At 37.7% G+C, this 25821-nt stretch overlaps 2 protein-coding genes across 2 annotated transcripts; one reads left to right on the top strand and one right to left on the bottom strand.

The window, feature by feature from the left end:
- Positions 1–192: 192 nt before the first annotated feature.
- On the bottom strand, positions 193–9291 carry LOC129258859 (tubulin alpha-1C chain-like). The gene is made up of 4 exons (XM_054897090.2): positions 8532–9291; positions 3676–3898; positions 3263–3411; positions 193–2991 (listed from the first exon to the last, which is right to left on the bottom strand). Exons 1-4 carry the CDS (start codon positions 8532–8534, stop codon positions 2008–2010), a joined length of 1359 nt encoding a protein of 452 aa, XP_054753065.1. The 5' UTR covers positions 8535–9291; the 3' UTR covers positions 193–2007.
- A 2026-nt stretch (positions 9292–11317) lies between these two features.
- Positions 11318–25799, top strand: LOC129259385 (cystine/glutamate transporter-like). Its single transcript, XM_064098974.1, has 12 exons — positions 11318–11454; positions 14416–14545; positions 15779–15947; positions 16445–16636; positions 18179–18304; positions 18778–18877; positions 19449–19493; positions 19840–19963; positions 20722–20825; positions 21468–21711; positions 22632–22815; positions 23737–25799. The coding sequence occupies exons 1-12, from the start codon at positions 11435–11437 to the stop codon at positions 23799–23801; spliced, it is 1503 nt and encodes a 500-aa protein (XP_063955044.1). The 5' UTR covers positions 11318–11434; the 3' UTR covers positions 23802–25799.
- Positions 25800–25821: the final 22 nt, after the last annotated feature.

Below are 25821 nucleotides of genomic sequence, written 5' to 3'. Positions count from 1 at the left end.
TTCCCCCAATTTTACGACTTTTCCTCAGTGTGAACTTACCCTTTAAAAACACACTTAATGCCAACGTTGCTTAAATTCCCCCCTTTAGCATGTTTAAAATGCACTGTTTCCATTGTTTATAGGACACGCTGTATAGCTTACATTGGCAAAGCAAACGGTCACAAAAAGATAAAGCACAATTTGAACCACTACTTCCTTAAATAAATTCGCATATAATGGGTTTATTAGCAAATGCTGCCTGTGCACATGATCTTTCAGAATGGAACCATAATTCATACATCTCGACAAAAACATAAATAACAATATGCAAAACATGCAACATTCAATACACATTAAAATCTATCACAATAACCATGGTAACAGAACTACAAAATAAATTTAGCACTGGTCAACGTGACGTTGAAAAATGGGAAGCTGTCGAGATAATTCTTTGCAATAAATGTAATACTGATTATTTTGATCGAAGCTTTTACTTTGTCATTGTCATTGCATGGAGCAGTTAGGGAAGCATACCAGCCGAAACATTTTTTTTTTCATTTCCAATTTTATTTTCATTTGTTTTTTCGCCCCTTATATTTCATCATTGAATAAGGAAGAACTACGTTTTTTTTAAATATGGCAATACGACATCGAGTTACAAAAAAATATATCAACTCGAAGTTTTTTCTTTCCTACCGAAAATTGCGTTAGACGTCACGATAGAGACATTCACTATAAACATATAGTTATACAGATGAAGATTGATATTCAAATTCTGGATTATACGTTAAAAGTACGTTCATACATTCGTGTGTTTTTCTTTTTTGAACTGCAAGTTGGAAAGCTTCAGCGTGTCAGCGCAATGTTAATTCTTTTTTACGTCATACTAATTTCGTTGTTGAAATCGAACTCATATTATGCATTTTCATGTACAAGCGCATTTGCGTCATTCATGATAGTATTTCCTATTTAAGTTTCACAAAGCTTATAAAAACATGTAATTTTCATTAAAGCGAAGCAGCATGGAATTACAAGCATTCTTGTCCAGAACGACCTTAGCATAAAAGAACCGAACCCTGTAGATTTTCGATATACAAAAACACAATCACCGGACATAGCATTTACTTCGTCATCTGGTCATAAAATGTAGGTAATGTACATAAATTGCACTCCATGAATAATTATGTTTTGAATGTTAACTTATTGCAAGGTACTGACACAACTCAACGATTGATAGGTGGCCCTTGGCTTGTCTTTTTTTTATAACCCCTCAATTCATGCATGTCTTATCAATCTGGGTCCCGTTTCACAAAGACAAGTTTCTATAACAAACCTACTATCAGCCAATCAGATTAAAGGATATCAGTAGTTTTTAAACTTTTAATGCAAATTTGTTAGTATAACAGGTTATATGAAACGGGTCCTAGGTGGGCCTTGACTCAGGCCTGACCTAGAATCATGGCTTTTAGACAGACCACAACTCGCCTTGAATCCTTGTTTCACCTTTCGACTGTTCGAATATTCCTAGGCCCCGTCTCACAAGAAGTTGTGATTTATCCAATCAGTCCCAGCTCTGGAAGTCGATCAATGTCATCCCTTTGAAAACGAGGAGGAGCACGCTAATTTGTCAAGACATACATTTTGTGGTTTTACTGATTATAAGCTTCATGGTTTAACGCGGTTGCGGTTGATCGAATCAATCGCAACTCTGTGTAAGACCTGGGGCCAGGATCTATTCATTGATGGTGGTTCTAAATGTATATTCTTGATCGTAGTCTTGAATCTCTAGGGGTTTTGAAAAATATCTTTCAATTTTTAGTTATGAGACGACTAACAACATCATTATCATTTGCCCTACTACTGAATCATCATTGTTCATTTGACCTGGAGCTGAATGGCAAAATACAATGGGGATCCGAGCAAATAACAGGCAATGACAATGCTGCCACAAAGAACACATATTCTGAAGCAATGATACATATCGGCAAGAGGAAATATGATTCAAGAATGCAACATAGATTATACTTTTTAATACTCTTCGATTTCAGCTTCTTCCTCTTCGCCATCATTGGAATCGACTCCGACTTCCTCGTAGTCTTTCTCGAGAGCAGCCAGATCTTCACGAGCTTCGGCGAACTCTCCTTCCTCCATACCCTCTCCGACGTACCAATGGACGAACGCACGCTTAGCGTACATAAGATCGAACTTGTGGTCGAGACGGGCCCAGGCCTCGGCGATGGCGGTGGTGTTGCTCAACATGCAGACGGCACGCTGAACCTTGGCAAGGTCACCACCAGGGACGACGGTGGGTGGCTGATAGTTGATACCGACCTTGAAGCCAGTCGGACACCAGTCGACGAACTGTATGGAGCGTTTGGTCTTGATAGTGGCAATTGCAGCATTAACATCTTTAGGGACGACATCGCCACGGAATAGAAGACAACAAGCCATGTATTTGCCATGACGGGGATCACACTTCACCATCTGGTTGGCGGGCTCGAAGCAGGAGTTAGTGATTTCAGCAACCGTCAGTTGTTCGTGGTAGGCCTTCTCAGCAGAGATGACTGGTGCGTATGTGGCAAGAGGGAAATGAATACGTGGGTAGGGCACCAAGTTGGTTTGGAACTCAGTAAGGTCAACGTTGAGGGCGCCGTCGAATCGCAGAGAAGCGGTGATAGAGGAAACGATCTGACTAATCAACCTGTTAAGGTTAGTGTAGGTGGGGCGTTCGATGTCGAGGTTGCGACGACAGATATCATAGATAGCCTCATTGTCGACCATGAAAGCACAATCGGAATGTTCAAGGGTGGTGTGGGTTGTCAGGATGGAGTTGTAGGGCTCGACGACGGCAGTGGAAACCTGAGGAGCAGGGTAGATGGAGAACTCAAGCTTGGACTTCTTTCCGTAATCAACGGAGAGACGCTCCATCAGCAGAGAGGTGAATCCAGAGCCAGTTCCACCACCGAAGCTGTGGAATACCAGGAATCCTTGAAGGCCTGTGCATTGATCCGCCTAAAATAAATGTAAAAAGCATATGATCCATGCTCAACGTCAAAGTCTCTTTGAAAATTCAGTTGCTTATGTTCTCATTTCGAAATATTCAAAGTCTTTTTCAGAAGTTCAGTATTACGTCTTCAAATTTCGTTTGCTATAGAGCAAAATATCTACTTGATTCTCTTATTCACTTACAATGTATAATTAGCTGCAGTATACAGCGTAGATCAAATCTAACAGAGAAGAAGAAGAAGGCGAAGAATATCTGACATCTTCGAAAGTTCCTTACCAGCTTCCTGATCTTGTCCAAGACTTGGTCAACCAGCTCCTTTCCGACGGTGTAGTGGCCACGGGCGTAGTTGTTGGCAGCATCCTCCTTGCCGGTGATCAGCTGCTCAGGGTGGAAGAGCTGACGGTATACGCCGGTGCGGACTTCATCTGCAAAATCAAAGGCAAATGTGCCAGAGATGAACACTGACGCGTATTTCTAGCATGACGAGGAGAATAATTGATCAAGAATGCCCGTTGGCCATGTAAGTTGGGAAAGCCGGACAAACGCGTCATCGAAACAAGAAGGCATAGATCTATTGCCTGCTTTAGAACTTCAGTTAACCATAGGATCAAGGGGAGTCATCAAGGACTTCAGGTGCACACTCTACATGAAAAGATCAACAATTACTTTTGAAAAATGGCTGGACCTACCGACTACGGTTGGCTCGAGATCGACGAATACGGCACGGGGAACGTGCTTGCCAGCTCCAGTCTCACTGAAGAAGGTGTTGAAGGAGTCGTCACCACCTCCAAGTGTGCTGTCGCTGGGCATATTGCCATCAGGTTGGATCCCGTGCTCGAGGCAGTACAGCTCCCAGCAGGCATTACCGATCTGGACTCCGGCTTGGCCGACGTGGACTGAGATACATTCACGCTGCAATACATAAGAAAGACAACAGAATTTACGTCATTACCAGAGCCGTCGCATGATACCCACTCCCTCGTCCATTAAGAATTCTGTAGATTAATTCGTGCCGTCATCGATAAGAGGGGGAGAAATACGAAACAAATATGATGTAACAGGAGAATAGAACAAATGGAAAGAGGGTTATAATAATAAGGAAAGGGATCGAAAATGTGTCCAATATTAAGATGGGAAAGGGAGAAGGAGAACACCAAAAAATGCCCACATAGTAAGTATATAAGGAAAATTGATATTTCGCATTCAATTATTCAATCAGTCAATAAGCATATCTCTGATTTGTATAATATTGTCTCTTTTATTTGTATATATTCAGACATAATTAATATATATAATAATAATTTTCCTGGGGGCAAGACTCGTTCATAATTTCATTTCGAAGAAACTCGAATGCGAGGGAGCGAAGCGCTTGAGCTTGCATTAGGGGATGTATGTATGTATTTGAGTTTTGTCAGACGTGTATCAATCAGATATGATTATTTACGTCTGGGACCGACCTTTAACGTCACCATCCGAAAGACGTGACCAGGGCTCGAACCTCGAACCTCTGCATCAATTTGTAACTCCCCCACATAGCTTGGATTACAGGCGCATGCCACAACGCCCAGTTGCACATTCGTGCATTGGTGAATTGACGGATTTTCGATATCATGTCTCCAAAACTTGTGAAGGAAATATTCAATTAAAACAATAAATAAGAACAACGTCTTTTTTATTTTACTTTATCTGACGTCATCTAGAAAAGCATATTCACAGCAATATCGCGTGCATTACGTTCATATTAACCCTAATGAAATTTACCCGCGACAGACAGTACGACCAGGGTTCCTATTCGATAAATGGGCAATATCTATGCCGATGACATCATTGTCATGATTAATGGTTTTATTTCATGTCTAATTTTCGTTGCTCACTCATTACTCAAATCAGATATCGGTGGAATTAAACGACAGAAAGAATTTAATTGACCTTCAATGCCTTATATATCTCCAGATGATAACCGTTACGGCAGATGTCCCGAAATTAAAATGACTGCTCATTTTATATAGATTTGCCTGGATCCTTGAAAGTCTCTGATTCGCGAAGTCATGATATCATATATATATTTTTTACCTTAGAACAGAGTTCAAGATCCATCGTATTATTTCTCCCGCTTTGGAATAAAAATGTTTTTCAGTACTCCTCTATCTTTTTTCTTCTCATTTTTTTTCTTCCTTGTTCGTCTAATCTTATTATTTAGTAATAATGAATACTATTAGATCCACCATATACACACTGCCCATGCTAATGACTGTGTGCATAATTTGAACCCCCCCCCCCCCCCTCTCCCTGCGAAAAATATGTGAATTATTAATCCCATTTATGTAAATGTGCATGGGAAGCCAATTATGATGATTATCGTGATATAATATAAATCACTTAAATTAGTTATCGGAAGTGTGTAAAGAAGAAACACGTGTATATAATCACCATTCCTGGACGTATAATCATTATTTAAAACAAAGAATAGAAAATACAGTTGGAGCCGTGGTGCATTTATTTTTCGTTTTGCGGTCAATCAAAGAAGTTACCAATCCTGGCAACTCCCGTGTCAAACATGTTTGGAGCTAGTGACATCATCGTCTCAAGCTAAAGATATTCCTAAATATACTCAGGAGGCAAATAAATACAGAGATGGAAAAACGGAGTTCAACCATCAGAAGAAAACAAATCTGAATGAAAGAAATTTGACTAAATTGAACAATGGTGGCTGTAACAATTTTCAGCAAGCCAAACTTAAGCTGCGGTGCTATATAGTATATTTGTCTGTATAATGAGGAGGATTTGCTACAGTATGGAGAATCCGAAGTGAGCTTGACGATCGATGAGTCATCCGAATAATTCCCTCGTTTTGATAAGATGGAGGGACGGAGGGTAATTTGAGGCGCCACACACTACACGGTATTCCATAAAAAGGGATTGGTGTTCGGGTGTAAGGTCATGAATATGTTTAATTAGCATTGCGTTTATAAACAATGTTGAAATGAATTACGAATTCTCAGACATAATTGACGGAAGGGAAGAAAGAGAGGGAAGTAGAATAGAGTCATCAGAAAAAATAAATAAATTGAGATAGATAGACATACGTACGGAGATGCTGGGTAGATTAACATGTGTATTCATGGAAAAATATTTCAAAAGATTGTGGTGGTGATGATGGTGATATTTTTCGGACTCGAAAAAATAATTAATTCCACAGGGAAAGGTAGATAGAAAAATAGAACGATATATAGAACGATAGATAGATAGATAGATACACAGCAAAAACTGTGGTGTTAACCGGTGTACATAGAGGACCACACCAGTTGTTTTACACCGGTGTTAAATTGGTGGTGTTAGTTTTACACCCATAGGTGTTATTGCAACACCTTTGGTTGTTACATTTACACTCTTTAGTGTTATGTTCAATCTCTAGGGTGTAATTTTAACACCTCAGGGTGTGGTCCTCTATTAACACCAACTGGTGTCAGTTTTAACACCACAGTTTTTACCATGTAGATGGATGGATGGATGGATGGATAGATAAATAGATAGATGGATAATTAGATGCTCTGATAGCCTTTATAGTGAGGGGGAGATTGTGTGGATGATAGAAAGATAGTTCAATTAATAGATGAATACATTGATTGATAGCAGTCAGAAAGATGGATAAAGAAAGAGGGATTGTAACAAGCAAACAACATGCTTGCATATTTTTTTCATTATTTACGCCTATTAATTTGCAGTTATGACGTATCCACACCAACCTGAAGATATGAACTAAAACATAAATGATATCTCGGTCTCTAATTTCAAAGTAGTTGATAGTGTTGGTAAACAAACACCCAAAACTATGAGACACGCATTTTTATTAGACACCATGTTAGCCCCTGATAGCAAACCAAATGGCGGGAATGAGTTTCCCTTTCTTCGCGATACAAGAGGGGGGGGGGCGAGCGTGAAGATCGTCTGTATACATAATACAGTGGCTGCGAACCACGGGTGCATTTATTATTCATCTACTGCCATCTCGGAAACATAATCAGGAACCGGGCAGTCGCAGAAAAGAACTTTCAAAAGATGTGGACCTTTCTTAAAGGAGCAAATGCTGTCAGATAGGGTTATAAGTATGGTAGTAACAGCCACATCGCTTTAAATAACAATTTTTTTTTTCATCAAGAAACGTTTGACAGCAATGTATACTGTCCGATCAACAGAACCCTATTTAATATTTTGATATAATTTTGTACATATTTAAGGAATAAGCCCCTCATAACCATGACAACTGCTCACTCTTTTTAATCGTGACATTTTTTTTTAAAGAAACATACGGATAAACTTGATTTTTAAACCTGTTTTGTGTGTGTTTTTGTCGTTACAAATACCTGTAGACAAATGAGAAAGTATTGCAAGTTACGTCATAAATGTTGAAAACATTAAGGAAAGATGGATTTCCATCGAGTATTCATTTATATTATGTAATGTTTTTACCAATTTTATGTATTTATCCCAAAAGCATGTAATTCGGGGATGGTCTTGAATGTTTTCAATTATGATTGATATATAAGCTTGCAGGTCAAAAGAAAATGAAAGGGATAAATAGATGAATAAATGAATGAATAGGTAAATATACAGATACATACATAAATACAATGAATTAGTCAGAAGAAAATTTGAATAAATGAAAAATATACATGAATAGATAGGTAAATAAATGTATGAATACACGCCTACACAAAATATTAAATGAATAATAAAAAGAATAAATAAGTAAATATATAAATAAGTAAATAAATATATGAATACATGTAGATATATAAAATAATAGTATACCAATCATTAGAAAATGAATGAATCAATAATTAAATAAGTGTGTGGATAGATCAATAAATAACTTAATAAACTAATAAATCAATCGATAGAAAATTTAATGAATAAATGAGTTCTAATAAAAAATATATTTCCCAGCAATAAGTAGCTTTGATATCATATTCGCCTCCTAATTTCACATATCTATATTTCTCAGATATCACACTGAAAGAAATATAATCGGATATTTTTGTGCCAGTAAAAAAAGCACTATAAAAGCTGATGATTCTAAACCGTAATACATGTATCTGATTCTTCTCGGCCGGTCGTCCTGGATTCGTCCTCGTATCCCCATACCGGTTATTGATTTTTGGCTATCTGATAAATTACGTCATACTCTATTTATAGCACAGGTTCGGGTAAAGGCATTATACGCATCCAACGGATGCCTGGATGCTGAATAGAAATGACAGGCTATCAACATTTTCAAAATGAACGAGTCAAATCGATAACCAACTAAATAAGCTATCAAGCAAATAACGTGCTGAATATAATGAAATGATACATATTCAATTTGCACAAACGACATGCCAAGTGGTTATACGATGAAGATTATAATGGTTATACGGGGAAACGCCCGAACGCAAAGCATAAAATGTTCCACGCAATCCTTGCAATCGTTTTGACTTCATATCTCTCACCCAAGTAGGTAATTAATTCAACTAATTAAACCTATAACGAAACTCATGACACTCACCATGATGATTCGATTTGGGTAAAAAATGTAAGATGATGAAGATGATGAGGCGAGATGATTTGCTCCTTAGATGGCCAAAAAATAAGGAGAAGGAGGATGGCGATAACAAGATGAAATCCTCTTTTGAAAGAGTTAATAACGGTAGAATGCACACATATAACAAGAAAAGAGATGGAAATATGACAATGAGGCAATGTAATTGGCAGAGTTTGATGTCCGATTTCGGGTAAAGGACAAAAGATTGTCTCGAAAGGTATAGAGAGAGAAACGAGCTAGCACTGGTACGATGGAGCGGCAGTCGTATTGTGATGTCATCGGCTCACGAAATCAACGTTGATGCGTTCCCCGTGCCTGATGCTGCAGCTTTCTTCCTTGCGCTCTCCAAACCTCTCGTCTGCTCTCTCCGGTGATTTCTGGGCGGCGATCTTAGGCACCTAATTTACATGATTTATCCAATTGGGAGTGCGTATGTTTCCCTCGTTTTCTTGGGACCCTGAGCAGCCTGTGAGCTACACAAGCGTGCCTCCATCCATCACATCGGAGAGAATTATTAGTGGTGATGGAAGCGATAGAATTCTGATGATCCAAACGAAGTATGTTGCATTTTACTCACAATATTAAGCAGACTGATTACCATGTTTGATTAAATCTTATATAGGATTTATTTTTTTGGATGAAATATCGTTAAGCGCTTAAAATGTGACTCAAACCAGAGCATTATTCAGTGTTATTAATTATAACTGTAATACGCACCATCCACGATGTGGCCTGTTTTTTTTTATAATAGTATTCCGTCAACTTGAAATTAAACTATAGCAGTGACAATGGCAATCAGTGGTGTACAAGTGGATGAGACTTGGGGCGCTTACCTCCCCCCCCCCTCCTTTCCAACTTTTCACGACCAAGAAAAAAAGGACAAGGACAGAAAAGGAAAGAAAGAAGGCAGAAATATGATAAAATTATAAAATTGTCAAAAAATTTTGCTCGCTCACAACTTTTGATAAATTTTGCCCGAGACGCCAAATCTGGCCCCCTCAAAATGCTTAAATAGCTCATTACACCACTAAAAGCATTAATACAAGACAGTCACTTAAAACAGATTGGTCCACGTAGCTTTAGTAGAAATTTTGCATGAGTGTAAAGCAAACAAATATGCCATACACTTGATCATTATTGGTAGCAAGGTGCCTTATTTTGTGTTTTGCATTTTTGTACACTTTTTATTCCGCCACCATTTTCAAGCTTAAACCGCTCACGATGGCGGTCTCCTGCATTCGTTTAAAATGTTATTTTCTTTTAATTGAATATTGCTTTTTGTTGATATTTATTTTTCATTCTTTTATTATGACTATTGCTTTATTGTTTTGTAAAACTTAAATGTATCATCTAGATGTTATGTTGCATATTTATCTTGAATGCAGAAATAAAATAAATAAAATGAATCAATCAATCAATCAATATAGAAAATAAGGAGTTTGTATTTTGTTTCTCTGTTGAAGATTAAATAAATACTTGTACAATGATTTGAATCATGAGTGTCAATCATATATAATTATGGCACAATGTTTATCAATTCGTTTAGTAGATGAATTTAGCTTTTTGTTGATTTGAGATTCGTTTCATCAATTTGAAGTGTGAAATACCTCACCTGGATTTTCAAATAGCTCCAGCCTCCCCCAAAAAATCCTTTGACCCCCCCCCCCCCTCCACCGCCTCCATTGCTCCACACACAAAACACACATAGACATATCGCCAATAGTAATAATATTAAATTTCCTTGTGTCGTCCATCCAGTGCACTTTAACAGCAGAATGAAATGTCATTTGTTATCTGCTGAACTTGACACATATCGCTTAAGTACTTCCTGTCAGTGACGTTTAGGGGTGCATTGATCTATATAGACGCCTATAACATGCATATAGACCTACTGAGTTAGAAAAAAGTTGCAGCTGCCCCCTCCCCCTTCCCCCTGCGAATTTTCAGAATCTCTTTGGTGAGCCAAATTTTCTCAAAAATCAACAAAAATGTGCATAAAAAATCCTTCGATATAATTCAGAAAAACCTAAAACGGGCCTCGAAATCAGCTCTATCGCTCCTCACCTCGCTTCAATAAAAATAAAAATGAAAATGAAAAATCCATATTTTATGGTTCGATATAGAAATACTCCGAAGATTCATCTTGCCCATTTTTCGTGGGCTCGGCAGCCGCTGTGCAGGGCCTAATCGACGTTGCTCTAGAGTTAAATCGTTGAACGCCAAACACTGCAGCAACTACCATCTCTATATAAATATATATTATTTAATAGTAGTATCGTCACTACCATCATACTTTTACAACAAGTTGCCATTTTTTGGAAGGCTTTTAAAAGAGTAATTTCGATTTTCCAGAGAACATCACTCTGTATCATTCTCCTTAAACTTGGCCTTCCTATTTGGCCTCATGTGATTATGTTAATTTCATACCCATCTGTGTTCTTGACCATGCATGACAGAATATATGCTTTCTGTATTCTACGTCATCGTAACTTACAATCATTAAACGTATCTTTATTCCCCATTACTAGATCTCTTTATGATTTCATTCTTAATTCACAATACCCTATAGTGTCCCTCACATTACTCATTCAAGGGTATTTCGCTATTTTGTATATAGGCCTCCAGGCCTTCTGACATCGTATATCTTCCGCTGTCATATCCGGACAATGTGTTAAAATCACAAAATCGAACTAATCAACTGTTTTCCTTTTAACTTGTACTGTTGTCCTTGATCTCTTTTGCCTTATGTCATGCATATGACGAATGATCGGCCATTATGAACTAAAATCATTTAGCAGTTTGTTCGATTTGGAAAGAAACGGGGCTCAATTGTTGCGATTAACAAAAAAAATATACACTGCGATCGAATGTCGGTTTCCTCGCGAACGTGAGTATATTATATTTAATTCATCAACATTTTTCTTCGTTAAATGTTATCAAGGACGTTCCACAGTTAAAATGAAGTCCATGTCATTTTCACCAAATTTTGCAGAGAGTTACTTTGGTATCTATGCATTATAAAAATGCAAAAAATAATATAGGTTCATGTGCTTATTTCTTTTCTACGGGTCTTCAAAGTCGCCGTATTTGAATGATATGCAATCTTGCGCAATCAAGAGAATTATGCCTCTCTTAGACCTCACGAATTCACCAAATGAGTTTAAATCATCTTTACTCAGTGGATACCGCATCGAACTTCATCAAATTTCCAAGATATATAACAAAGTGTATACCAAAGTAAGATAAAGTCTTTTAATTGGTAAAACTATATCTATTTTGAGTCAGCAGCGTCCTCAATTGGCAAGAATGGTGCAAAAACTCGGAAAAAAAACAAATCTTCAAAGACGTGAATCTACTCAAAAATCAAAAAAGTATTTTGTGAGCTGCACTTTTTTCAAAATCCATGTCAATTTCGTCAAATTCGGCCAAATTGTAGAGGAATGCATATCGAAGGTGTAGGGAAGTTAAAAATATGGGGTCCATGTGCTCGTTTTTTAACTGTGAGTGTCCATAGTGATGCAAGTTGGCATGAAAATTGCCCAAAACGTGCAAAAGTCTAATAATGCCGTCTAAAATGCGAATGGTCCCGTAGTTTTGCCCTCAAACATTCAAAATCCATGTCATTTTCATCATACTCTCCAGATTTGTAAAAGAATATATTCTGAAGACATTAAAATAAAAATATGGGGTCCAAGTGTTCGTTTTTAAACTATTGGTGTCCCAAGTGTAGCAAGTTGGCTTGAAAATCGCCTAAAAAGCGCCAAAAATATGCAAAGGTCTGTTAATACCCTCTAAAATGCAAATGGTTCCATATTTCGCTCCCAAACATTCAAAATCCATGTCATTTTCATCATACTCTCTAGATGTGTAGAGGAATATATTCTAAAGGCATTAAAATATTAAAAATATGGGGTCCATGTGCTCGTTTTTAAACTATCAGTGTCCAAAGTGTTGCGAGTTGGCTTGAAAATATTGAAATCCACCTAAAGTGCGCCGAAAACAAGCAAAAAGTATGATAATACCCTCTAAAATACAAATGGTTTCGTATTCTGCTCCCAATCATTCAAAATCCATGTCATTTTCTTCATACTCTCTAGATTTGCAGAGGAATATATTCTGATGACGTTAAAGTATTAAAAACATGGGTTTCATGTGCTCGTTTTTAAACTATCAGTATCTAAAGTTTTGCGAGTTGACTTGAAACAATCTATACTACACCTAAGATGGGCAAAAGTCTATAATATCGTCCAAAATGTCTAAAATGCGAATGGTTCCTTAGTCCTGCTCCCAAACATTCAAAATCCATGTCATTTTCATCATACTCTCTAGATTTGTAGAAGAATATATTCTAAAGAAGTTAAGATATTTAAACTATGGTGTCCATGTGCTCGTTCTCAAATTATCCGTGTCCAAAGTATTGCGAGTTGGCTTGAAACAGCCCAAAATGCACCGAAAACAAGCAAAATTCTACCGTCTAAAATGCGAATGGTTCCGTAGTCTTGCTCCAAAACATTGAAATTCCATGTCATTTTCATCATACTTTGAACATGGATACTTTAGCACCTGAATATTCCAAATATGCAAAAAATAACATGGGTCCATGTGCTTGATTTTTTGCTATAGAGCTTCAAAGTTAACCCAAAATGGATGATGTTCTTAAGAATTGCGCATCCAAAAGAATTTGGCATGTTTAGACCTCACGAGGTCACAAAGCCCTATTACTCAGTCAAAATCCATGAAAATTTCAACAAATTTGCAATATGATTATTAATTGTATCCGTAAGATGGATAATATATCTATATTGATGTCAACTGTTTGCTCATTTAAGTCTAACAACACTCTCAGTTCTTAGAAATTGCGGGAAAGATACTCAACCTCAAAAATTTCTAATTTTAATAACAAACTTGAGAAGTAAAATAAATGCTGCACTTTATTCAAAACCCATGTCATTTTGACCAAACTTTACAAAGTTGTAGAGGAAGGTATACATATAAGAGGTGCAAACATTAAAATTTATGGGTTCATGTGCTTGTTTTCAAACTATCAGCACTCTTATTAGAGCAAATTTGCTTCTTAAAACACCCGAAAATGCGCCAAAAGCAGTATCTATGTGAGGGAAAATTCCGAACCACTATTTCATTTATTCAAACTCAGGGTCATATTCATCATACTTTGCGGCACTGCAGAGAAACTATTTTGAAATTGTAGAGGATTAAAAAAAAATGGTCCATGGAATAATTCCAGTTTATTACCTTCATAAAATAACACATCAGTTAGTGCATATTATGAGGAGACAGCTGATTAAATCACCAGTTCATCCATTGTGACGTCAGCGCGCAGAGTGTAAAATATGCGCAGACCGTGATGCGCACAAACATAACTGTAGAACGTGCTAAACAAATAAAAGTGAATCTGTATGAAATCTTATTCTGATTAATGAATGCATTGGACAAAAAGGCCACACCCTAAAACTGGTGAATCTTTCACAATCACGGAACAAATATATTTATGGACAAATATGTGTTTAATTTATTTTATTTGTTTCGTAGACAACATAGCAGTCACCCGAGTCAAGCCTCTGGCTTATGACTCATATATAATGTAACGATTTGATTTGATATGTCCTGATTTTCTTGATTTAAAGTTAAATTAATGAAGTGAATGAGACATCAAAGGTTATTTGCATTTTTTCAATCATTGAAATTCATCTATATTAAACTGAAACGATAAACTGAATCTTCTTACTTTGTGATAATGATCACCATAATGGTATACAATCCATTTTGATAAAGACACGTTATTTCTCTCCCCCTCCCCCTCTTTCTCTCTTTAACTCACTTTTTTTAGGTCCATCAATCCGCCAGAGTCAGAAGATGGCGACTCAATTGCTGGCGGTTCAAGGGAGGACGGAGATTCCACTGATTCTAAAGTCGCCATTCCAAGGCATCTTGGTCTATGGGGATGTGTGTGGCATACGGTAAGAAATCTACTCGTTTAGGAGTCATTGGAAGAGATCGAACGACCAAGATAGAGTTGGCCATGTTATCGGGTTTGGGTAGTAGTTTGGAGGATAGGATGACCTTTGCGCCAGGATAATATGACCAATGATCAGATTGGTCAAACCGATGATCAGTAACATTCCAATCACATACTGCCGCCTCTTGCGAAAAAGTTTGAGACTTCATACTTGAAGTCGGCAGAACCGTGGCCTAATGCACTTTGTACACTGCCCACTCTAAAAAAGTATTGGGTAAAAGTGCTCTATGAGGGTAATTATGTGTCCAACCAACATTTTGCATTTTTTTTCGGAATTTTTGTCCAATGTGATGAGAATTTTGCCCATTCTATAAAGTAACTGCTGCCTATTTATTAACCTTACTGGACAATACGCTTCTCGCATTGGGTAAAATACTGCCCCAAATTGGTTGGACACCTCGTGGTGGTAAAAATTTTACCCAATATTTTTTTTACAGTTTAATCATGTGAGGCAAGTTCCACCTATTCCAGTTATAATTATGGGCAATTACTAACATAATTCGGAAGTTATCACGACTTGTTATCCATAACACCAACATGACCAATGTTGTCGCGAGTGGTGATATGTAGATCGCGATTGGCGATCAGTCTCCACTCGCGATGATGGATCATCATTAGGGAGTTTTTGCTTAGCCACGCACGGACGATTCAAGAGCAAAGTAAATGTATTGTGCCCGTCAAGTGACAAAGAACAACTGAGAAGTCTGTCGAAAATTGGTGAACCGGAACAGCAGTTTCGTCCTAGTTTCAAAGCTGAAGAAAATCTGCTAATGATTGTTTGTCCAGAATCATGCGAGGACTAAACTGTTGATTTGATTCACCAATTTTCGACAAAGACTTCTTGGTTGTCCTTGTCAGGAAGGGCATATGACATGTTCTTGAATTCTCTGTACTTCGCTGAGCGAAAACTCTCTTTTGTGATCTATCATAAACATGATAAATGGTGAATCAAACCGATGATGTTTTAATAAATTTACTAATCGGTGATGTATAAACACCTATCTGGTGTTAGACTAAAACCAAACTTATGTTGTTTAACACTTCTCTGGTGTGGATATAATATTATGTAGATACCGGGCTGGTGTTAACTCAACACCGGTGTTTCACAGTGTATCTGACCAAGCGATGGTTCACCTATTGATATCTCTTCAATTATTTCAACTTCGCCATGTAGATCGGGAACATCATCGGGACGGGCATCTTCATCTCGCCTTCTGGCATCCTCAGAGGAACCGGTGGATCGGTGGGGCTGGCACTCATCTTCTGGCCGGTTTGTGGTATAATTCAGACCTGTGGCAGCTTCGTGTATGCCGAGCTTGCTGTCATGGTAAAGAAGTCCGGAGGTGCGTATTTTTAAGAACTTTCCTCAAACCTGTGACAGAATAAAGTATGATAAAAACATGAAAGCATTTTTAAAAACATTGTGGACAGTGTATTTGATTATCACATTTTTACTCGAGCTATAGGTAGTTTATATGCTCAGACCTTTGTTTTTTGCATATTACGTAATGAATTTGGAATAGAGGGTAATTGGGAGTCTAGTCTTCACTCTAACGTTAGACATGGCATCATTTGTTAAAGTATCTAATTTGAGTCTGTGAGTTCAGGCTAGGCTATACTTCCACGGACCCCGCGTGCTATAATCATCACCACACTTCTTTAATCTAATTTGCAAAATCAAAACAAAAATCCAGAATTGAAGGCCGTGTAACAATACAATGCAGAAAAATAGGATGTCAGGTCTTGCAACCCCCCCCCCCCCCCCCCCCCCCCGCGCCATCGATCAGGACTCTTTCTCTGCATAATTCTGATTTTCCTAGTTTAATTCTCTTTGTAACAGGTGAACTGACCTTCCTCCATGATGCCTACGGTCCAGCCATCGCCTTCCTCAAGCTCTGGATCATAGTGTTCTTCTTGACCGCTGGTTCGGCCATCACGGCCATCATCATCCCGGAATACCTACTAACCCCTTTCTTCCCCTGCTCGGATCCGCCCATCCTTGCCGTCAGATTCATGGGCATCTGCGTCGTATGTGAGTACACACACGGGAGCATTGTCCTTTGACAATCGGGGACTCATTTATCATAAGTCGCAAAAGTGAGGACGTGGTGTTTGCGGCCTTACACACTCCAGTTAATCCACTATTCGGGCTCGTTTTTTACATAACTTGAGCTTTGTCCACTAACCGGGGACGCTTCCTACCGCCCTTCACACACAACTTGATTTAGATTTAGATTTATTCATTTTCCGTTCACAAAGCACAACAAAATCAAACAATACAATGATTTTAACTGACCAAAGGGAATCTTTTTTGCATTAAAGTTTGCTATATATGAAACAGTTTGGAAGGAGATGAGGAATATATTGATTTAAAAAATGCACATAAAGTTAAAAAGAATGCGTAAAACATTTTTATCCACTTGAATGTATGGTAAACAAAAAGAGCATTGTTGATCAAATGCCTTAATTGCTCACGGGCATCTCATGTGTCGTGCCGTGGCCAAGGATCGAACCCCGGACTTCACGTGTCCAGTCTTGCGCCTTATACCGGGCCTTATACCACTCGGCCACGGCACCTCCATTCGAGGTAACAATTTGCATGAGTATCTCGATAGGAGACGTCCTCGGTTGTCGGACGTCCACGGTTGATGGGTAAAGTGCAAGAAATGTCGTATACACTCCCATTACAGTTTACTAAACATTTCGCTATACAGTCACACCATTGAAGCCTACCGCTAGTCGGTCTAAAGTCGCTTTCGCTTGTGCGACTTTGACATGGTTAAGAGAAAACATACATGGTTGTTGGATAAAATTAAGCCAGATGTTGTGTAAAACTTACGCAATGTTGTATAAACTTTACTGAAACGTTGTTTTCACCTAAAACTTTACCATGGAAGTTTTACCCAACAACCACACTTTGTAAATGTTCTCTTCTTACCGAATATTGGGGTATTTTAATCGATATGTTTAGAATGTATTATGGGGGAGGGTAGGCTGGAGCCGCAGAAAACGTTTTTTTTTTGTTGCTGTTGTTACTTTTCTTATTATTGTTGTTGTGGTGGTATCATGACATTCTAAATTTGTGGTGTTTAGGGTGATTTTTTTTCTTCTTTTAAATTGATTACCTTCAAGCATACTTTTGTTTTATTTCCTAGGGAAAAAAACATTACCTGGATACACCCACAAATGCATGAATAACAAAAGAAACTGAAAGAATATCTAATGAGGGAAAGAAGTAAATGAGCAAGGAATATAAAGTTATTAAATATTTAAGAATGCATGGCGGGTAGGTGGATTAGACCGCTCTCATGGCTCTTGTACATTATACCCCCACTGTAATTCAGTTGTGGGAATATGTAGCTATGCACGATTAGCGGTTAAAATGAACTTAAATTGGGTTTCAATGGATACAACCAACTTAAAGGCAAGAAATTAATGAATGAGAAAAAGGAACGAGAACGTGATAGAAATTAGCTTGAATAGAAGGATAATATAAGTTGGATTTATTTATTCTGAATTATTGCTTAACCATATTTAACTGCGATTTCGATTCAATCTCATTTTGAAAAAAAAGTGTTCTTAGTTGGGATAAACTGCGTGAGTGTCCAGGGACCTACTCGCTTTGCCGGCTTCTTCACCATCACCAAGACCATCGGGCTTATTATTATCATCACCAGCGGCATGTATAACTTGGCTACTGGTAAGTAGACATATGCGGTGTTGCTGGGCGCCCCCACCCCCATCATTTTTTAACTAGTGAAAAAGGGGAAGAAGAAAAGGAAGAAAGATGAGGATCAAAACAAGCAATTTGGGCCATGCATCTCTGTTATTCAATTAAGGAGGAATCGACTTTATTGTGTTGTCTAATTGGCCCCAAGCACCCACTCTCTGTCTTTAAAAGAACAGTATAATGGTTTGCATTGCTTCAGAATAAAATTTTTAAAATAACTTGTGCCCCCCCCCCCCCTTCCTTATGAAATCTGAATCTGCCTCGGTTACTTTGAATGGAGACATAAAACTTCAGTCTTTAGAATTAACATAAAATTTGGCACAAGGATGGAGAATATCGAAATAACTTCATGAAAATATCGATATCAGAAATCTGATTGAATTGCTTTTATCTTGTTTCCCTTTAAAGGATAAACATATTATTTATTTTTGTCTCTGTTGTAGGCCATACAACTTACTTAGCAAATGGATTCAGCACCGGTACTCCAAGTCTAAAGCTCTTACCTATTGCATTCTACGCAGGAACATTTGCCTACGGAGGATGGTGAGGATGAAATGATAATTGTACAGTGTTATTACAGTTGATACCATCAGGAACAATACTTGGCCAAACTCTAATTGCACTTATTTCAAACAATGTATAAGCATTTCATGGCACTGATCCATTTTGGGGGCATTTATTGAAAGAATGTATTATCGCCATCTCCTGTCGGTGGCTCTATGTGTGGTTTTTTTTCTGCAGATCAGGGCCAAGGTTAGCGATTAATCGCTAAATGAGATGGTCTAGGACTAGGAGCCAATCAGAATTGTTCTTTCAAATTAACGATTGATCGCTAACCGTTGTGTTACGAGTGTCCTGATGATCCCTATTTTTTCTTTGATGGTTAGAATTTGTTTACGTGTTTCACACCAGTCCTCTCAGTTTATTTTCATTTGTATCACGGAATTCGAGTATATTTTTCAAGTATGGTTTTACCTGGACAATATTTTACAGCACATTTATTACATTTATTAACCATAAAAAAATAAGGCCTACAGACATTGAAGTGGAGAGGTAAAAACTATAACGTTTACATTTATAATCATGGTGCTATATTTTGCTTGTTTTCTTTAAGGGATGTTGTGGCTGCTTTGACGGAAGAAATAAAACAACCAAAAAGGTGAGATCATATAGGAATAATTAAATTATCTTATGTGTTCTTCAGTTCGAATAATGGGGAAGGAGGAGAGTACGATTCAAGAACAAGTATAAATTATAGGAGATAATGACGAAGAAGTATACGAAAAAGATAATGAAGGAGGAGAAGGAGAAGAAGAAGGAGGAGAAGAAGAAGAAAAAGTAGAAGAAGGAGGAGAAGAAGAAGAAGAATAGGAGGAGGAGAAGAAAAAGAAGAAGAAGAAAAAAAGCAACAACAAGAAGAAATATTGAAGAAACGATTCAAACTTTTATGATTCATTGAGAATTGAGTAATGATTTATTACAAAACCTTTACTTTTATTTTCCAGGAACATCCCTCTTAGTTTATTAATCTCCATGACAATCATTATCATCGTCTATGTGTTAACCAACATCGCTTACTTCACACTTCTATCACCCGAACAAGTGCTCAACTCTCCAGCAATTGCCGCGGTAAGTACACTGTAAATATGCGGTGTATAACTACGGTGTACACTGTAAATTTACGTGGTAAGTACACTATGAATCTATTCAACACCAGTCGGTGTCCTGGGAAAATAACACCATCAAGTGTTAAAATAAACATCATGATGTATGAACGTAACACCGAAAGGTATTACAATAACAATTACCCAAATCGATGTCGAACTAACAACGTGCGTTTATGCTGCTTGGTGCACCAACGGTTGCTGTGGTTTTACAACACTAATAGTGTATCACTTTGAACTTTGGAACAAGTCAATCAAATGCTTTTCACTTTTATCAACTTTATTAAAATAAATTGAAACGACATTATCCAGATTATAACTCATTTTGAGAGGAAAAAAAGCTATATTGACCATTCATCAGCATTTCAAAACGAATGAATATATAAAATATTCGAAAGTTTTTTTTTTTTTATTTAATCTAAAATATGCAGGATCTGTTAATATTGAACTTGTTGCTTTCTTTATTGAATATTGTTCCACTTTAACATCGATATGTGTATAATTAAAATACATTACAAGATAAATGCTTTAATGTAGAATATATATTTTGATGTAGAAAAATGGATTGAAATAAATAAAAATTGTGGAGCATAAATGAAATGCAAGGCTTGCAAAAAGAAGTTAAGCTCCCACACTGGATCCCTGCAATAAGGACTATTAGTGTTTTGTTATCATGAATATGTGAAACGTATGAGCATTGTTTAATTTTCTTCCATCATAAAGGACTACAGCGTAAAAGCCTTAGGCAGATGGTCTTGGCTAATCTGGTTCTTTGTTTCTATGTCAGCTATGGGTGCTCTCAACTCAACCATCTATAAACGTGGAAGGTATGATAAAAACATTTCTTCCTTTGCTTTGCTACCCCCTCCCCACCGCTGGAAAACCGTCATTGCAGCTTTATTTGTTTCTTCAACGAATGAATTAGTGCAAATCTCGACCCTTATAATAATTTATATGCTCAATTATTATATTATCAATGTAGTAGAGGTACTTTGTGGAGTAATAGTGGTGGAGACGGCGCGGCGGTGGTGGTATAGTCATATTAGGCCTCATAGTAGTAGTAGTAGTAGTAGTAGTAGTAGTAGTAGTAGTAGTAGTAGTAGTAGTAGTAGTAGTAGTAGTGGTAGTAGTATTAGTAGTAGTAGTAGAAGTAGAAGTAGAAGTAAAAGTAAAAGTAGAAGAAGAAGTAGTAGTAGTAGTAGTAGTAGTAGTAGTAGTAGTAGTAGTAGTAGTAGAGGTAGTAGTGGTAGTAGTGGTAGTAGTAGTAGTAGTAGTAGTAGTAGTAGTAGTAGTAGTAGTAGTAGTAGTAGTAGTAGTAGTAGAAGCAGTAGTAGTATTAGTAGTAGTAGAAGTAGTAGTAGTAGTAGTAACGGTGGTGATGGAGATGATAATTTTGGACACTACATCTCTTGTCTTTCTCATCGATATCACCCCCCCCCCCCCTCCTCCCCTACCACCTCTCCAACCAGGCAACTCTTCGCCTTGGCACGAGAGGGCGTGCTACCCGAAATCGCTGCAATGCTTAACGTCAACTACCTCACCCCTATCCCAGCGACCTTCGTCACCCTCATCGGGCTCATCTACCTAATCGAAGAGGACATCTTCAGCATCATCGCCTACGTCGGTTTCATTGAAAACATCTTTGATACGATGACGGTGGCGATATTGCCCTATTATCGATGGAAGTACCCCAACCGGGAAAGAGAATTTAAAGTGAGAAATTATCTTTTATGAATTCTGCCTTTGAAAAGAACGATTGGTAATGGTTCTGAACAGCTGAAGGTATACTGGGACCAGTTTCAGAAATAGTTGCGTTTAAACTCCACTTAAGTGCAAGTCCGTATTACTCAAATTTCATTTGTTGAAAGTCAGGTTGCATTTTATTTTTGGAGTTGCGTTTAATCGCTACTCTTTCTGCAACAGGCCCACGATCCCCCTTCCGAAAATGTATGGTTTATTTGATGCCATTGAACATGGACGGAAATCCCGAGGGGGACAGGGGGACATGTCCCCCCTACTCAAATTTTAGTAGGCGGGACACAATATCAAATGTCCCCCTACTATTTGTGGTCTTTTATGACATGATGGTAAGAAATACATCACTCAAAATCGAAATAAAACATGTATTTTAGGACGAGATGATAACCTTTTTTTTTTTTCGCTTGTCAAATTTATTGTCGTCGAAATGACCTTAAATTTGGGGTGATAACATATTTTTTTGCTTGTCAAATTTTTCAGCCCCTTGTCCCCTCTACCTTTTGGGAGAGATTTCCGCCCCTGCCATTGAATATTATTGTTCGTTGGGGTGGGGGTTTGGTGTTTGCTTGTTTTTGCTTTTTGATTTTTTTTTCGATTTTCAAATATTAATGATATACTTGAATGAGCGGCTGAAAATCTTTCACATGTGTAATGTTGCACCACGGCCACACGGGCTACCGTTCACGCACTCTGCATCACCCCTTGAAAAAAGTCGGCATCGCTCTGTTGCCCTCATTGTAAGTTTAAGTGAGGGCGCTCTGTCCCTGGCGTTGTAGGGGACAGTGCCGTGTACGCCCTGTATAAGTTAAAGATGATTACATTTAAAAGTATAATTTCCAATCATTAAGACCCCTTTCCTTCTTGGATACCTTTAGTGCCCCTTGGTATTGGCTATTATCTACATGTGTGGCCAAGTCTTGGTTACTGTCCTTGCGTTCTACTTGGATCCCGTGAAGAAATCAATCGGTCTTGCCGTCGTACTAACCGGGCTTCCGGTTTACTTCGCCTTCTACCACCCGCGGTACAAACTCAAACAAGAATGGGTCAAGAAAACTTCAGGTCAGTGTCAAATAATGTGTATAAGAGCAGCAGGGGCGGATCCAGTTTCCGCCAAGAAGGGGGGGGCGGAAATTTTTCATCCAGAATTTCCCCGATCGGCATATAAAAGCTGATTTTTGTTGGTTTTTAAGGGGGTATTCCCATCTAGAGATCGATTGAAGTACATCTTAGCTTTATTCTTGCAAACGAGATGATGTATCTCAGATCTAAATAATTTAACATGAATACTGCGAGCGGGAAGTGCAAGCACAATTTCTTTTCGATATTTTATTAATTTTTACCTTAAAAATCGACTATTCTGAATTTTTTGTAAAGTGAAGGTTTTGATATATTGACCGATTTTCCACCACATTTACAAACTGGGGGTAAAGTTCCCATTTCCCTGATTGAATCTGGAGGGTAAAAAACTAATTGATGGGGATAAAGATTATTGAGAATCTAATTTCACACCAAAAACATGGTTACCTGGTATCCATTGAAAATGAAATGTAATGAAGGTCTTGCAACTCTGGTAACTTTGCCGTGATTATGACAACTACCACCTTTTTCTCTTTTTTTTTAAACAAGTGCACACCAAGTTACCAATAATGCATATTTGCATTTCCATCTATTTGAAAGCAGGATAATAGAGCATTGTACATTGAATGCTTTGCTCACGGGCATAGGTGTCGCGGGCGGGGATCGAACCCCGGACTTTATATGTAAAGCCATGCGCTTTAGACCACTCGGCCACGGCACCTCCACTATTGCCACTCAGCAGCCAATCACAATGAAAGTTTCCATGGTAGTTAACAATAGTGGCAAAGTTACCAAAGTTGTGAAATTTTCATGGATCGGCTCAAGTTGTGCGTAAAGTTGCTTGTAACTCAATAAAATGAATAAAAACGATGACATCTTCCTTCCTCTCTTTCTTTTTTTCAGTGAAACTGACGAGATTTTTACAGAAGCTGTTCAATTGCGTCCATCAGGAGAAAAAGACCTTTTGAATCGGACCGAAATTCATCTTTCCTTATATATTTTTGTAATGAAGTAAAAGTATTAGATTACTTTCTACATGAACCACGTTTATAGGCTACTGTATTACACAAGTAAACCTTTTTCTGCAGAAGCGTTATTGCAGGCCTATGTCATCCATTTCAAAAATAGCAGTTTGATATCAAGACGTATTTTCACACATATTGACCGAGGGAAGGGGGTTGTTAGTTAACTCCCGCTTCCCTGCTAAATGTAATCGTTTCCATTCAACTTTCATTTTCTAATAAACATGGTAAATGGCCAATACTTTTGCTATAACTTTGTAAAAGAAATGATTACATGTATGTCTACAATTTGAATTAAAAAAAAAATAAGAAAAAAACAAGGGGCCATTTCACACATGAATCCTGAATCATCATTGTAATGATGATTGCAATTTGTCTTTAGAATAATCGGATCGTAATTGCTCCGCCCCCCCCCCCCCCATATGGTTTGGAGGTCATTTTCACACGTAAAATTCGTAACGTAATTTGAGTGAGTAGAATTTGAAATCGTGATTGTGATTCTATATATTTTTGGTTTACAAGTGCTAAAAATTCGTCATTAGCCTTATTTTTCACTGGAATCATCATTCAAATTACGATTTTTTTTTTACCACGTGAAAGGGCGGAAGATTGAACACAATCACGGTTATCAGGGTAGGCACCAGTGTATTTAGATAAGACAAAATGGCGGGTAAATCCTTTTATTTATTTCTTTCTTTTGTTGTTTTTTTTTTGAAAAAAAAGGCAATAGTGGTATTTTATACTTACAAGAATTCTCTTGTCCTTATGTTAGCGGTCACACACACACAAAACGATGGCTGGCAGATCATCAAATCAAATAAAATCAAATAATATGTTATTTTGGATACCAATAATCGGTACGAGTTGGTGTCATTTGTTTGCTTGTGATGTTCATGATATTCTTTGTCTCCTTTTCATGTTTTCCCCTCTTTATTGTAATGATGTCAAGTACGAATCAGAATATGTTTTCAGCGATAGACATGGACGTATTTTTAGAAAAAGAAATTATTATAATGATAATGTTCTATTTATCCGGTTCCGGGGGGGGGGGGGTCCGCCTAATGTGATTTTGGTTCCATGACATTTGCTCCGGCGACAATTGCCCAACTGCAAATTCCACACATTAATGGAATGACCAACTTCATCCCTAGATTTTTAACACTATACCCTTTTCTAAACCTAACCCTTTACCTAAAATGAATCATATTGCAACCCTAACCCCATATCTTAGATGAGATAAAGCACGGAGCAATTGTCGCCGGAGCGAATGTCGTGTCAACATTTATCAGTCTTTCCCCCCAAGATACTATAGCGGTCAAAAGAATATTATTTTTTATGTTTGATATTTTATTTTTAGTATAACTAGCGTAAAAATTGCGCCTCCTCTGTAATGAAATTAACCGTCTGTTAATGATGCCAATGAAAATAATGATAATTGTTACCACTTGTAAGGATGAAAATAAAAATAATAATAATTAATAATAATTGGCATTTATATAGCGCTTTATCAATCTACGACTGTTCAAAGCGCTACACAATTATTATTCCCCGGTGGTCACTGGATTCATGTCATTCCAAGCAGCCTGTTATAGGCGCACACTTGCACACTTGCTAAACCAACCACAATGACGGTTTTTTTTTTCTTAACAAGTGCACACCTATTTACCAATAATGCATATAGCATTTCCATTTGTAGATTAAATGCCTTGATCACGGGCATAGGTGTCGCGGCCAGGGATCGAACCCCGGACTTTCCATGTATAGCCACGTGCCTTAGACCACTCGGCCACGGCACCTGTTGTTTCCTACCGACGGTTGTTTCCTAAAATGATTACGTCGGTGGTGTAAAGTCTATACCATCGTCGTAATCATTTTTAGACTATACTTATATTATGCCTTCTATATCTTGAATGTACTATTTGAAATAAAATGAATACTGAAATTAAATAAATTTGATCTGAATCGC

This window comes from Lytechinus pictus, chromosome 4, assembly GCF_037042905.1.
Source record: "Lytechinus pictus isolate F3 Inbred chromosome 4, Lp3.0, whole genome shotgun sequence".
Taxonomy (NCBI): Eukaryota; Metazoa; Echinodermata; class Echinoidea; order Temnopleuroida; family Toxopneustidae; genus Lytechinus; species Lytechinus pictus.
This window is presented reverse-complemented; position numbering and strand designations above follow the sequence as displayed.

Bases quoted from the DNA above. Each gene is read 5' to 3' on its own strand.
- LOC129259385 (XM_064098974.1), top strand. From the start codon at position 11,435: ATGTCGGTTTCCTCGCGAAC. The intron at 18,305-18,777 runs GTAAGTAGACAT...TCTCTGTTGTAG, and splicing joins CATGTATAACTTGGCTACTG to GCCATACAACTTACTTAGCA. The intron at 19,494-19,839 runs GTGAGATCATAT...TTTATTTTCCAG, and splicing joins GAAATAAAACAACCAAAAAG to GAACATCCCTCTTAGTTTAT.
- LOC129258859 (XM_054897090.2), bottom strand. The intron at 3,412-3,675 runs GTAGGTCCAGCC...TTGATTTTGCAG, and splicing joins TCTCGAGCCAACCGTAGTCG to ATGAAGTCCGCACCGGCGTA. The intron at 2,992-3,262 runs GTAAGGAACTTT...CATTTATTTTAG, and splicing joins TGGACAAGATCAGGAAGCTG to GCGGATCAATGCACAGGCCT.